Source organism: Canis lupus, chromosome 7 (assembly GCF_048164855.1).
Source record: "Canis lupus baileyi chromosome 7, mCanLup2.hap1, whole genome shotgun sequence".
Taxonomy (NCBI): Eukaryota; Metazoa; Chordata; class Mammalia; order Carnivora; family Canidae; genus Canis; species Canis lupus.
In genome coordinates this window covers 65,676,282-65,692,055 of record NC_132844.1, presented here as the reverse complement: position 1 = coordinate 65,692,055, position 15,774 = coordinate 65,676,282, and the positions used below count along the sequence as shown (strand labels likewise).

Sequence of the window (15,774 nt, the reverse complement as noted above, 5' to 3'; positions counted from 1 at the left end):
TAGTACTTTGAGATTAGTTCAATTTTTGCTGATTCACAAAGACATTGTTTTATCAGTTTACTTCCTTTTAAGAGAAGAAGAGTCCTGGTATTCTTGGAGTTCTTCTTGATCCGAGAATTTGAGCATCAACATATAGAATAGCAGAAGTTATTCTAAGTTCACTTTTTATTTTGTATTTTTTTATTTTTATTTTTTTATTTTTTTTTTAATTTTTATTTATTTATGATAGTCACAGAGAGAGAGAGAGAGAGAGAGAGAGAGAGAGGGAGAAGCAGGCTCCATGCACCGGGAGCCCAACGTGGGATTCGATCCCGGGTCTCCAGGATCGCGCCCTGGGCCAAAGGCAGGCGCCAAACCGTGGCGCCACCCAGGGATCCCCACTTTTTATTTTGAAACAGCTTAAACTTTCTTGATAGTTTCTCCCAGCTTAATATCTTAAAAGTAAACCCAAGAGTGATTTCAGCGCAAATGATGGAGACAGGCAATGCCAAACACTTGTCTCTACAGACACATTGAAAAACAAGCAAGAAATTGTCAGAACTAACTTTGTCAGAATTCTGGAAAACAGTTAAAGCGTTACAGCAGCCAAGCAAATGTTTGCTATGAGATGCTTTAGATCGTTTGCTATGTATGCTTTAGATCTCATTCCCTACCAGTTCATCTTTTCTCCTTCCCTGCAGTCCTCGGCACCCATGAATCTGCCTTTTCTACAGATTCTTCAGGAAACTCATTAGAAGGATTCATAGAAATGAATCACAGTATCTGTTCTTTTTGGGATGGGCTTCTTTAACCTAGTATACTGTTTACAAGGTTCGTCTGTGTTGTAGCATGCATGATGCTTACTTTCTTTTTATGGCCAGATACTCTGTTGTGTGATTATGCTACATTTTGTTTATCCACTTAGGAGTTGTTGGGTGTTTCTGTTATTTCCACATAATAGAGAACTAAAATATATGAAGCAAAACTGACAGGAAGGGAGAAATAGACAACTCAACGATAATAATTGGAAAACTTTAAAACCTCACTTTCACTGATGTTTAGAACAGTTAGAAAACAAGGAAACAGAAGACTTGAACAACACTATACACTAATTAGACCTACCTACCAGACATCTATAGAATACCTCACCAAATAGAATATACATTATTCTCAAGTGCACATGGGCTTCTCTAGCATAGAATTTATGCTAGGTGGTAAAACAAACCCCAGTAAGTTTAAAAGGCTAGAAATAATATAAATATATATTTTCTAGCATGTAGAATGATGTTAGAGGTCAATGGTAGGAAGAAATTTGGAAAATTCACCACCATATGGAAATTAACAGCATACTCTGAATAACCCATGGATCAAAGAGGAAATTAAAAAGGAAATCAGAAAATACTTTGAGATGAATGAAAATGAAGATACAACATGTCAGAATGTATGGGGTGCAGCTGAAATAGTGCTTACAGGGAAATTTATAGCTTGTAAATGGCTGTACTAAGAACAGAGATCTCAAGTCAGTACTTTAGTCTTCCCACTTAAGACAGTGGTAAAAGAAGAACAAACTAAACCTAAAGCAAACAGAAGGAAGGAAACAATAAAGATTAGAGCAGAAGTTAATGAAATAGATAATAGAAAATAGTAGAGAAAATCAATGAAACCAAAAGCTGGTTCTTTGAAAGGATCAGTGAATTGATAAACATTTATCTAATGAAGAATTAAAGAAAAATTAAATAATGCCAATTCTTTACAAATCCTTTAAAAAAAAAAAAAGAATAGGAAGGAGCACTTCCCAACTCTTTTTTTATGAGGCCACTATTTTACCTGATGTAAAACCAAAGATAGTTATATTTCTTTGGAATGTGGGTATAAAAATCAACTAAATACTAGTAACATGTAAAAAGAATTATAGAACAACCAGGTGAGATTATGTCAGGAATGTAATACTATTTCAACATCTGAAATTAAGTAATGTATCAGTAGAATAAGAAACAATTACATGATCATCTCAGTAGAGTCAGAAAAAGCATTTGATAAAATCCAGCACCCTTTAATGATTAAAAATACTCTAAGCTAGTGGAGGGGAACTTTCTCAACTTGATAAAAGGCAGCCAGGTATAATTTTTTAATGTTATTTTAGTGGTTATTTTTATCCTATGGTAGTCTGCCGTAAAGTGGTACTATAAACTTCATGTGTGGTGTAAGCACCTTCTGCTGTTCAGCTTTTGAACTTAAGTTATTGTTACCATGTGGAAACATGGTGAAGCACGTATGTACTGTGCTAGAGGCGTGGACATGCTTCCTCTGAGAGAATATCTTAAAATCTAATTTCAAGCATATTTATGGGATATATTTTTGAAGCTCCTGGGTGGCTTAGTTAAGTGGCCAATCTTGGGTTGGGCTCAGGTCATGATCTCAGGGTCCTGGGATCCTGGGATCCTTACTTCTCCATATGTTATAAAATTGATAGTATGTTGTTATTTGTGCTTTAAAAATTTTTTAAAGAGGTATGTGTAATTAAAAAAAAGTTTATTAAAAAAAAGTTTATTCATATAGTCATTGTTTCCGTGTTCTTTAGTCTTTTGTGTAGGTCCATATTTCCATTTGATGTCATTTTCTTACTCCTTGAAATACTGTAAAAAAATTTTTTTTTAAAAAGATTTTACTTATTTATTCATGAGAGACACAGAGACGTAGGCAGAAGGTTTGTTGCGGGGAGTCTCATGTGGGACTTGATCTCAGGGCCCCGAGGCAGGCACTCAACCACGGAGCCACCCAGGCATCCCATCTTTAACATTTTTTTGAGTGTAGGTCTTCTGGTGTGGAATTCCTCCATTTTTTTTTTTTTTTTTGTATGTCTGAAAAGATCTGTTTCTCTTTCATTTTAGAAATATATTTTTGTTAAATATTGAATTCTAGGTTGACAGTTTTTTCTTTTAGTGCTCTAGAGATATTGCTTCACTGCCCTTTAGCTTGTGTTGTTTCCAATGAGAAATCTGTTGTTTGTATCTTTCTCCTGGGTCTTTTTTCTGGTTACTTCTAAGTTTTTTGTTTTTGTTTTTGTTTTGTTTTTTTGTCATCACTGGTTTCAAGCAATTTTGTTACTATATACTTCAGTGTAGTTTTCTTTATATTATTTCAGTTTGGTTATTTGAGCTTTTTAGTTCAATAGGTTTATAGTTTTAATAAAATTTTAAAATGCTCCTGCTCTTCTTTCTTCAAATATATTTGTTTCCCTCCTATCCTTTCATAGACTCTAGTTATATGTATATTAGGCCTTTTGAAGTTTTCTTACTTGTATCTTGTTCTTTTCCTTTCTTCATCCCCCCCCTTCTTTCTTTGTATTTATTATTGCTATGTCTTCAGGATTATTTATCTTTTCTTCTGCAGTGTCTACTCTGCTATAAAAGACCCAGTGTATTTTTCATCTCGAGACAGTGTAGTTTACTACATTCAATTTGATTCATCTTTGTATCTTCTAAGTCCCTACTTTTTTTACTATAACAGAATATAGTTACAATAATTGTTTTAATTTTTGTTTTTAATGACATGGGTCTTGAACTCATGACGCTGAGATCAAGAGTTGAACACTCAACCAATGAGCCACCCAGGCGCCCCATAGAATGCAGTGTAATAATTGTTTTAATGTTGTCAGCTACTGATTCTATCGTCTGTATCAATTCAGGATTGGTTTTGACTGCTTTAATTTTTCCTGTTTTGGGGTCATATTTTCCTGTTCTTTGCATGCTAATTGTAATTTTTGTTATATATCAGACACTATTAATTTTACCTGGTTGGATGATAAGGTATTTTTTATTCTTAGAAATATTCTTTTTTTAAAAAAGATTTTATTTATTTATTCATGAGAGAGAGAGAGAGAGGCAGATTCTTGAGCTTTGCTTTGAATGCAGTTCAGTTTCTTTGAAAGTTTGATCCTTTCACATCTCTTAAACTGTTTTTTAGGCTGTACCAAATCAGCATTAAGGTTCACTTACTCCACTACTGATCCAAAGCTTTTCTAAGTACTCTATCCAATGTCCTAGGAATTACAAGGTTTCCATTCTGACTAATGGGAACAGAAAACACACCGTTCCAGGCTCCATGAGAGCAGTAGCTGTTGTTGCCACTAATCCTTTTGTGGTTCTTATCTCTTTCTCATGTGAACACGTGATGAACACACTGATAAATACTCAGCTAAATATTCACAGAGGACCCTCTGCAGACCTTCACAGTTCTCTTTGTAGCCGTCTTCTTTCTTGTTACTGCTCTGAAAACTCTAGCTGCCTTTGTCCTCTTAGGTTCTTGTGTCCTTGGCTGTGGCCTGAATATACTCTCAGTAAAAAGGGGAAATCAGAAGCTCATTTTATTTATTTATAGTCTCTGAGTGATTCGTGACCTTCATTTTCTGATGTGACTTTTCATTTCTGATGACCTTCATTTTCTTGAGAACCTTTGTTCCACATGTTTTATGTTTGTTTTTGTTGTTGAGGTAGGAGTATGGTAAATTTGGTTCTTGTTCCTCTGTCTCGGTCTTCACCTTTTTTCATTTCTTTTGTGTGAAATCATATATATATAATTATATATATATACACACACGTACATATATAACGTGTGTATATATAGCAAATATGTGTATATATGCACATATATATGTATATATATTCTGTGTGTATATATATATACATACACACACACAGAAAATTGTACACTACTGATGTGAACTGTACACTATCTCAGTGAACTGTCACAAATTGAATTCTTGTGTAACCACGCCCAGAACACAAAATAGATCATTGGTTGTATCCCAGAAACCTATTATGTACCCTCTCAAGTCTGACTTCTTACAGTTTTTAAGATTTTATTTATTTATTCATGAGAGACACAGAGAGAGGGAGGCAGAGACACAGGCAGAGGGAGAAGCAGGGCTCCCTGGGAGCCCGATGTGGGACTTGATCCTGGATCCCGGGATCATGCCCTGACCGAAGGCATACACATAACCGCTGAGCCATCCAGATGTCCCAGTTCTTTTTGATATTATTCTCTTGATAGTGTCATATTATATTATGGTTTTATTTTACATTTCCCTGATTACTGCGTTATTTTTCAAAAATTAAAAATATCCTCTTTGAAGTATTTGTTTAAGGTCTTATTAGCCCCTTTTTCTTTTGGCTTGTCAGTTTTACACATTTTGTGTTGTGTTGTGTGTGCTATAGTTTTTCTTAATCTGTAGTTTGCTGTTTGTACTCTGTCAATGAAGAGCTGTTCTATGGATGAAAGATAATTTTGATGTATTCCAGCATAGTGATTCTTTATGGCTAGTATTTTATGACTTATAAGAAATCTTTCTCTAGAGCACATGAGGGCATTTTTCTTCTGTTACCATTTTTGAGCTCTGTTGTTTTGTCTTTCACACTTAGATCTGTAATCCACCTGGAACTAATTAGTTTATATGATGTGAGGAAAGGACCAAGATTCATTCTATTCCATATAGATATTTAATGGGCCTACATCATTTGTTTACTGAAAAAAAAAAAAATCCTCTTTCTGTGACTGTTGTGCAGTAACGCCTTCCTTATAAAGCAAATGTCCATGCATGTGGTCTTGTTCTGGATTTTCTATTCAAATGTATTACTTTATTTGTCTATACTTGTTCACTCTTGATATCTGATAGAGTAAGTCTTCCAACTTTGTTTTTCCTCATGATTGATTTGGCTGTTTTGAGTCATTTGAATTTCCATATAGATTTTAGAATCAGGGCAGCCTGGGTGGCTCAGTGGTTTAGCACCGCCTTCAGCCCAGGGCCTGATCCTGGAGACCTGGGATTGAGTCCCTGCGTAGAGCCTGCTTCTCTCTGCCTCTCTCTGTCTCTCATGAATAAATAAATAAAATCTTAAAAAAAAATTTTAGAATCATCTTGTTAATTTTCTTATAAAAATTGTTTGGAATTTTGGTTGCGATTACATTGGTAATTTTAGATTTGGGAAGAACGGTTTTTATTGCATCTTTCAACCATAAACATGGTATCTTCATTTATTTAGGTTTTCCTAAATTTTTGTCAGCTGTATTATAGCTTGCAGAATAGTTTTTTTGTACATATTTTCTACTTATATAGTCATTTACTCTATGGATTAATTTATTTCTATCTTTTAAATTCTTATACCTTTTATTTGGTTCTCTCTTTTGCACTGACTGGACTGTCTTGTATATTTGAACAGATGTATAAATGTTGTGATAACAATTTTACTTGTATTCTGAAACAGAAAGCTTTCAGTGTTTCACCATTGTATGATATTCCTTGCTGGTTTTATCTGAAGAATTTTTTTTTTTAATAAAGATTCCATCTGTTTATTCATGAGAGACACACACACAGAGAGAGAGAGGGAGGCAGAGAGACACAGGCAGAGTGAGAAGCAGGCTCCATGCAGGGAGCCCGATGTGGGACTCGATCCCAGGTCCCCAGGATCAGGCCCTGGGCTGAAGGTGGCACTAAACCACTGAGCCACCAAGGGCTGCCCAAGAATTTTTTTATAGTACCCTTTTTCTGATTAAGAAAGATCACTTCTATTCTTAAATGAATTTTGAAAAATCATGGATGTGTGTCAATTTTTACCTAATTTTTCTTCATTTGCTGGGATGCTCTTTTTCTCTTCTATTTTCTTAATGTGGTATATTATATTGACATTTGGGTATTAAACCAACCTGAGGTTCCCAGAATAAACCCAGTTTATTGTGCTGTAATGTTCTTTTGTTGCTTATTTTGGCTCACCAATTTTTACTTAAATTTATTGCATCCCTGTTCATGAATGAGGCTGCTCTGTTTATCTGTCTGTCTATCATCTGTAATGCATTTGTTTGGTTTTTGGCATTAAGATTATGCTAGTGTCATCAAAGGAATAGACCAGTGTTTTTCTCTTTCCATTCTCTGCTGAGTGTTTATTACTGACTTAGTAACTTGGCATAGATTGCCACACAGTAAAGCAATCTGGATTTGAAGGTTTCTTTATTGGAAGAATTTAAATTATGGATTTATTTCTTTATTAGTTACAGGATTTAGTTAGATTTTCTAGTTATTCTCAGTTTTGGTAAGTTTTTTTCCACCCTAGAAATTTATCTACGTTTCAAATGTATTGCCAGAATACTATTCATAATATATCCTCTTTTAAAATTTAGGTATGACTTACCTGTGGTAAGGTATATGATGTTAAATTTACAAGTCAGTGAATTTTCACAGTCTGTGTTTGTATCTGTATATCATTGAAATCACCACCTAAATCCAGATAACATTTCTGGTGCCCCTGTAGACTCTCTGCCCTGTCCTAGGCAAAGCTACCTCTATAGGTATCTACTATTTAAATTTCTGTCATCATAGATTCAGTTTTACATACATTTATTTATTTATTTATTTATTTATTTATTTATTTATTTATATTTTATTTTATTTTATTTTATTTTATTTTATTTATTCATTCATGAGAGAGAGGCAGAGGGAGAAGCAGGCTCCGTGCAGGGAGCCTGACGTGGGACTCGATCTCGGGTCCCCAGGATCAGGCCTTGGGCTCAAGGCAGCGCTAAACTGCTGAGCCACCGGGGGCTGCCCAGTTTTACCTGTTTTATACATCAAAAAGTAGAATAAGTTCTTTGTTTCTAGTTTCTTTTCCTCAGAATTTTGTCTGAAAGGTTCATCTTTGTGGTTGCTTATGGTAGCAGTTCTCATTCCATTCTGTGAAAATAGAACAGCTTATATATTTGTTCTCCTGTGGGTGGACATTTGAGCTATTCTCAATCTTTGTTATGGATTACACTGTTAATGAACATTGCTTCACATGTTTCTTGGTAGAAATCAGTCTCAGTTCTTTTGGGTATATACATAGGGGAGAATTGGTGAGTCATAGATTATGTATGCTTAGCTCTTTCCATGGTTGACTATACCAGTTTACCAGCAACAATGTATTAGAATTCCAGTTTACCAGCAACAATGTATTAGAATTCCAGTCTACACCTTTCTGAACATTTGGATCTTTTCAGCCTTTTTAATTTTTGCCATTCTGTTGGTATTATATTGTGATTTTAATTTGCATTCTCTATTGTCTGATGTTGAGCAGTTCTACATTTGCTTATTGACCACATACGTATCCACATTTTTAAAGTGCCTCTTCAGGTGTTTGTCCATTTTAAATCTGGATATCAGTTGTCTTACTGATTTATAGGAATTCTTTATATATTTTACATATGCATACACACACACACACACACTTACAAACACTTATTATATGAACTGCAGCTATCTTCTTCCAATCTGTGGTTTACTTTTCATTTTCTTAGTGTTTTGAAGAACAGAAGTTCTTAATTTTAATGAATTACAGTTTATCATTGTTTTATGTGATAATTGCTTTTTTTGTTTAAGAAATTTTTGCCTACCTGTGTTTAAGAAATTTTTGTCTTTCTGTGTTTAAGAAATTTTTGCATTGCCTGACTGGCTCAGTTGAAAGAGCATGGGACTCTGGATCTCAGAACTCTTTATTCATTTGTCCAATTTAGATGTATATTCGAATTTAAATTGTATATATAAGGTAATAGTTGAAATAAGAGATTAATGAGATTGATCTAACTTTAGCTCTTATGCCTAATGATACCAGAGATGTCCATTATCTTTCCATATTTCAAGTAAGATTTCCTTATTCTGTAATTTCCCCCTCTATTTTGAAAAAACAGCATTCATATGGCAAAAATTCAAGCAGTTCCAAGTTATTTACAGTGAAAAGTAAATGTTTTTAACCCCAATTCAAGGTTCCATTACCCTGCAGCAATCTCTTACCAGGTATTTTTTGATGGGGGTTATCTTTCCATGTTATATTGTGCTTAACAGTTATACATTAATTTTCAAAATAATTAATTGTAATCCCCATTCCCAGGTTAAGCTCAGACTCACAACCCTGAGATCAAGAGTCTCAAGCTCTACTGACTGAGCCAGTCAGGCACCCCAAATTTTAATTTTTTTAATTGAATGATAGTTTGGGTATACATCACAGGGATTTGACAACTCTATACTTTATGCTCTAGACACCACAAGTGTGGCTACCATTGGTCACCATACAATGCTATTACAGTACCACAAAGTATATTCCCTATGCTATAACTTTCATCTCTGAATTATTCATTCCATAAACAGATATTTAAGTAATATACATTTGGGTATGTACTGTATATACTGTTCAACTTCTTGTGATCTATATCTCCTAGATTATTCCATATTAGCATGAGTGGAATTACATCATTCTTTTGGATAGCTTAATATTGTACTCCATAGATAATAGCATACTTCTAGAGATATTCATGTTTTTGCCACTCTTGTTTTAACTATTATTTACTTAACTATTTGAAACAGTGTTGTAGAAAGTCTGTAATACATGTCTCTTCATATGTGTGAAGATTTCTTCCCATACTTATTTTTTTTAAAGATTTTATTCATTTTGCTTATTTGAGAGAGGGAGAGAGTACACACACACACACACACACACACACACACGGGAGCAAGAGAAGGAGCAGAGGGGGAGAGAGCAAAAGAGGGAGAGAATCTCAAGCAGACTCCATGCTGAGCAGAGCCTGTAGTGGGGCTCAGTCTCAGGACCTTGAGATCATGTTATGAACTGAAACATGAGTTAGATGCCCAACCAATTGAGTGACCCAGGCATCCCTCTTCCTATACTTATTAATGTTTTTATTTATAATGCACTTATACTTTATTCTGAAAAGAAATACGTAGCAAACTATCTTTTCAGTGTTCCTGAGATTGTACTTTACCATTTAAGATTTTACTCCCTTAGGTAGACTTGCAGAGGACATCTCATTTTTGAGAAAATCTCAAGGGAAAGTAATCATAAAAGTGGTGTATAAGTAGACTTCCTTTTATGTACAAAGCCAGTGTAAAATTTATAATCTTAAAAAACGGGCAATATTGAATGTTTGCAACTTTAGATATTCTTAAGCTGACTTAGCTCCCTAAGCAGAGTTCACTGTGTGTTCTATAGTTTTTTTTTTTTTTTTGCTTTTTTGGAAAAGCATCAGTATTTTGTAAAGAATAGATAACTTGCTTGTTACTAGTATTTGTAATGATGAGGTTATTAACTCATTCAGCACATACTTGTCAGGATTCTATTATGTTCTACTCATTGTTCCATGCTCTGGAAATATCTCTTTTATTCTTGTTGTGGGGTAGAAATGGGGCAAGAATAAAGTAATTAAGTATATAATAGTAAATAACAGATAATATTAGAAAAATAAAGCATACAGACAGGCTAGGGAATACTGAGGTTTGGAGGACAGGAGATATATTTTAAAATAGGATACCTCTGGAAAGAATCTACAATAACCTGGTACTAGTGGCTGCTTCTAATAGGATCTGGGCATCTGGCAGACAGGGGTAGGAATGAGACATATTTTCACTAATACTCTTTATTTAGTGCCTTTTGAATTTTTTATCATGTGATACATTTATAAGAATAATTTTTTTGAAAGAGGGTGCTATATTTTGTTAGAGATGAGGGGGGAGCAGGGAGCTACCCTCTTTTCCACAGTCCATTCTGGTCCTTTCTCTGTGGTCAGGACCTTCTTATTAAAAAAATGACATGTGGTTCTTTAATTGTAATTCCTACTAATATATTAAGGAAAAGGACTTCCTGAGAAAGCAAGGGAATTTTGAGTGGCAAGTGGGTAGGAGATTAAAAGTTATCAAACTTTTATGGTAAAACTCATTGTTGTTATTTTTAAAAATTTTTTGAGGTGTAATTGACATACACGAATTACAGGTATATAACAGTGATTTGACATTTGTATGTTGTGAAATGCTCATGACAGTAAGTCTAGTTACCATCTGTCATGTTACAAAGTCAGTGTCATATTTTCTATTATAACCTGCGTACATTACGTTCTCATGACTTATAACTGGAATTTTGTGCTTCTTAATTTTCTTCACCCATTTCATTAACCATTCACCTCTTCTGTGGCAACTACCAATTTGTTCTCTGTGTCTCTGAGTCTGGGTTTTGTTTTGGTTTTGTTTTTTAGATTCACAAATAAGTGAATCATGTGGTTTTGTCTTTCTCTGTCTGACTTCAGTTAGCATAATATCCTAAAGGTCCTCCATGTTGTAACAAATGATAAGATTTCTTTTTTCATTCTTTTTACTAAATGGCTGAATATGTACATCTTATCTTCTTTTTCCATTCATCCATCAGTGGATATTTAGGTTGTTTCCATGTCTTGGCTATTATAAATTATGCTGTGTTGAAGATATAGGTGCATTTATCTTTTTAGATTCGTGTTTTCATTTTGTTTGGATATATATCCAGTAGTGGAATTGCTGGATTGTATGGTAGCTCTCTCTTGATTTTTTTGAGGAACCTCCATACAGTGTTTTCCATAGTGGCTCCACCAATTTATAGTCCTGCCACTAATGTACAAGGGTTCCCTTTCCTCTACATCCTCACCAACACTTATTATCTTTTGTCTTTTTGATGATATCCATTATGACAGATGTGAGGTGATACCTTGTTGTGATTTTAATTTGTATTTTCCTGATGATTAGTGATACTGAGCATCTTTTCATTTGCCTGTTAGCCATCTATATGTTTTCTTTGGAAAAATGTTTATTCAGATTCTCTGCCCATTTTTAAAAATGGGATTGTGTGTGTGTGTGTGTGTGTGTGTGTGTGTGTGTGTGTGTTTTAATTGTATGAGTTCTTTATGTATTTTGGATATAAACTCCTTATAAAATACATGACTTGGAAACATTTCTCACCAGTCAGCAGGTTGCCTTTTCATTTTGTTGATGATGTCCTTGACTGTGTGAAGCATTTTAGTTTTATATAGCCCCATTTGTTTATTTTAGCTTTTGTTTCCCTTGCCTTTGGAATTAGATTAAAAAAGAATTGCTGGTCCTGATGTCATGGAGCTTATGGCGATTTTTAAATTTACAACAAAGAAAGCAAGAATAAACAACAGGGAAAGGTCAGTCCTTTTGATAAATGGTATTAGGAAAATTGGACAGCCACTTGTAAAAGAATGAACTAGACCACTTCTTACACTCTATAAAAATTCACTCAAAATGGATTAAAGACTTGAATATAAGACCTGAAACCATAAAACTCCTGGAAGAAAATATAGGTGATAAAGCTCCTATGCTTTTATTTACAATCCTGCTTACTGCTTAATAAGGCTGTGTTTGTGTTTGTCTTTCTAACATGGAAATGAAATCATCAATGACTAACTGCCACTTGTTTCTGTTAAGCCTTTTAAAGAAACTTCAGTGCCTTGAAAAAGAGCATTGAGGCTGGGTGAAGGTGTGATGGCCAACACCATTTGCTAGGTTGCTGCCTCCATTATTACATTGGAACCGGCCACTGCAGGCTTTCTTGAGGTTTCTCTTAAAATACCAAAAGGATTCACAGGTCCTTGGGTTAACTACCGGAGGGACCATCTAGCCGGGGCCACTAACTAACACTTTGTGCAAAAGATAAAAGTAACTTAATTTTTTACCTAGATGTCAGATTCTGTCAATCCAGTTAACTTATAACACTGGCATTACTGAGGGTTAATCTTCAGTATTCTATTGTTTTTCCTTGGTAAATAACTTTTTTTGGCTTTAGTTTTTATACTTGTAAATTTGGCAGATTTGATTAATGCCTGGCAAAGGTAGAGGTGGGATTAATTTGGAATCTGAATATAAAATGTTATGAAAAGACTGTAACATCAGTAAAAATCATAATATTTTGTCTGTATCTTTTACTGTTTTTTTACACCCTTCCCCCTGGTCTAATGCATTCGTGCCCATATTTCCATTAGTGATAATCATGAATTGGATCCCGTTTATCTGCCATCTGACAAACATTATTCTGTGTTATTTTGTGTGGAAATGGTTTCATATTATATTAATAATTTGAGATTATAGTTGTCTTCAGTAATATAAAGTTGGAAAACTGGCAAAATATATTAAGCTGTATCAGTAGTAATTTAGGATGAATCTTTACACTTCTCTAAAATGTATACATTTTTAAAAGGTTGATCACTGATCTCTAGTTTTAGAGGTTCTTTATTTGTACGTAGTAAAAGTTTTTAAGCTTAGAAAACCATTTTTATAACTACTCTATTCATCGTGTAGAGTTGTGTGAAAATTATAATTATTTGTATAATTGAATACCCTTGTAATTTAAAGTGTAAATATTGGAGCTTTCAAGGTAGATTCAGTAACAAGAAACCAAAAGACTGAAATAGTTGATTTCTTCTTTGTTTGAAACACGAAATATTCTGGCAAGCTTTTAGACTAATAGAAAAGTTACCAGAGATTGAATAAAATTGTTTATCACTAATGTACCAATCTTCTAATGTACCAATCTTCTAGGTTACCATAGTTGTTTTCTGTGCACTTTGTCATTCAGGGGATGATCCTTGTTTTCTGAATTTTCTAAGTTACCTTCAGAGTTTCTCTATCTACTGTATAAATCTTTCCTGCTACCTAGCTTTTACTTACAGCATTTATTCCTTTTAACTAGTAGGGCGGGAGAGAATTGAGAGTATGTAAAATTCACACTAGGTCACTAGTAGCTATTATGTTTCTTGGAAGATAAAAGGTTTAATAATAGATGAGAATTTTAAAGTCACCCATTGATTTTAATATCAGTGGTAGTATATTCTAATAGTGTGAATAATTTAAGTAGATAGAATTGATGAAAACGTTTTTAAACTTGAAATTTGTTCATCAAAAATATGCTTGCTTTTTAAAAATAATTCCATAAATAAGTTGGAATCTATGTGCTCTGTACCTTCAACTTGCTAGCTCCTATTACCCAACAATAGTCGCTTTGTGAGGTGTTGAAGTTTTGTTCTGTGGATATTCCCAAAGGGCTATATGAGGAAATTCTGAAATAAAGGGATAGATTAACTTAAAAAAAAAAACAAACTACTTGGCCTACTTGGAAGGGAATAAACAACTACAGGCTACAGTTTTTGCTTTTCTGGAATGCCAAATTTCAGCTCAGAGCAAATTCTTCAGCAGAGCAATAAACCTTTGAAAATTGCTTTATAATGGAAATGCTGACAGACCATTAACTATAGTGGTGCAAATGCACTGCTCTGACATACATATGGTTTTCCCAAGTTGCTAAATACAGTAAACCATGTTGGGCAAGGTACATCCTTTGGTAGCCTATAAGGGTGTATACAGTTTGTTGTGTTATGCCACCTAATTATTAATGGAGAAGCTCAAACATAGCACCTTTGACATACAGGAAAAGTATCATTTTAAGAAGGAAAGAGTGGTTTAGGCTCTGCTGATGCTGATAGGTCATTTTATGTTTGCCACACTGGAAAAGGCCCAGGGTAAATTTAACATGATGCATTTAATCACCATTCCAATTACAGTGCCACTGAAGCAGATCAATGTTTTCTTACTACCAATTCATTGGAACTTCTAGGTCATAAAGTATCATTATTAGGCATATTGGAAAGTCTCAGCCCAATGGAAATGGGGATTCTGGGATTTTTCCAATTGCTTTGAAATAGTAATGGAGGCTACGTGGATGTACATTTTCCCCATGTAAAATGAAAATTGGAATTTAAAGGGATATGACAAAGTGAGAATCCTATAATGCCCTAGGGAAGGATGAAGCAGAATGTTCACATCTAAAAGTAAAATGAGGGAAATGATGGAAAGGGGTGGATACTTCCACAGCAGCCTGCTTAATGACAGATATCCTTTCTGATAGTGTTGTGAGAGTATGTCTTGTTCCTGGCTTGTTCATAGCACCTAGCACAGTGCCTGGCACATAATGTGGGTGTCAGTAAATTTTAATAGAATTTATTTGTGTGCTTGTGTGTTTGAAAACATTTTGAGGCTAGATTGTCAGGCACCATGCTAAATTTTGTGTAAGGTTACTAATAAAATGTGTGTGTACATACACATACTTACATAATAATACATGTATATACATACACAGCTAGAATTTATAAGATTCTTAAAGGCATTATAGGTACAATTTGATAGGCCAAATATCATGAATTAATGCAAAGATTCAAGTGTATTTTGGTTAGAGACATGCCTTTTTTTTTTTTTTTAAGATTTTATTTATTAATGAGACACAGGGGAGGGGGGCAGAGACACAGGCAGAGGGAGAAGCAGGCTCCATGCTGGGAGCCTGATGTGGGACTCCATTCTGGGTCTCCAGGATCAGGCCCTGGGCTGAAGGTGGCGCTAAACCGCTGAGCCACTCGGGCTGCCAAGACATGCCGTTTGAAATGAAAATAATATAGTTAAAAAATTACTGTAGTAAGTCTGATAACTGTACTCTAAAATTTAAAATCTGAGTGCTAATTGGACTAGGCTTACTTGTTCTGTTTGCCTAAAAATTTTTTTTCTCAATTGGCTATGGCAATTTCTTAAAAAAAATTTTTTTCTTAAAGATTTTATTTATTTATTCATGAGAGACACAGAGAGAGAGGCAGAGACACAGGCAGAGGGAGAAGTAGGCTCCTCGCAGGCGGCCCGATGTGGGACTCAATCCTGGAACCGGGATCATGCCCTGATCCAAAGGCAGACGCTCAACCGCTGAGCCATCTAGGCGTCCCAGCTATGGTAACTTCTAAGTTTTCTGTTTCTGTTCATCTCAACGTTTTTTTTTTTTTAAGATTCTATTTATTTATTTATTTTTTAAAATATTTTATTTATTTAATATTTAAAATAAACATTTATTTATTATTTATTTTTATTTTATTAAGATTTATTTATAAGTTAATAAATTT

General features: G+C 34.3%; 1 protein-coding gene across 11 annotated transcripts in view; it reads left to right on the top strand.

Moving 5' to 3' along the window:
- ZFAND3 (zinc finger AN1-type containing 3) overlaps positions 1-15,774 on the top strand; it is a 324,488-nt gene that overhangs the window by 71,745 nt on the left and 236,969 nt on the right. For 2 of the 11 annotated variants that reach the window (XM_072833194.1, XM_072833191.1), the window contains exon 1: positions 11,921-11,988. The exons of the other annotated variants lie outside the window; for them this stretch is intronic. In XM_072833194.1, coding sequence (XP_072689295.1) covers positions 11,927-11,988 — 62 coding nt within the window. In that variant the 5' untranslated portion in view covers positions 11,921-11,926. Of the gene's footprint in view, positions 1-11,920; positions 11,989-15,774 lie in introns of those variants that run through there. 11 annotated transcript variants of the gene reach the window in all.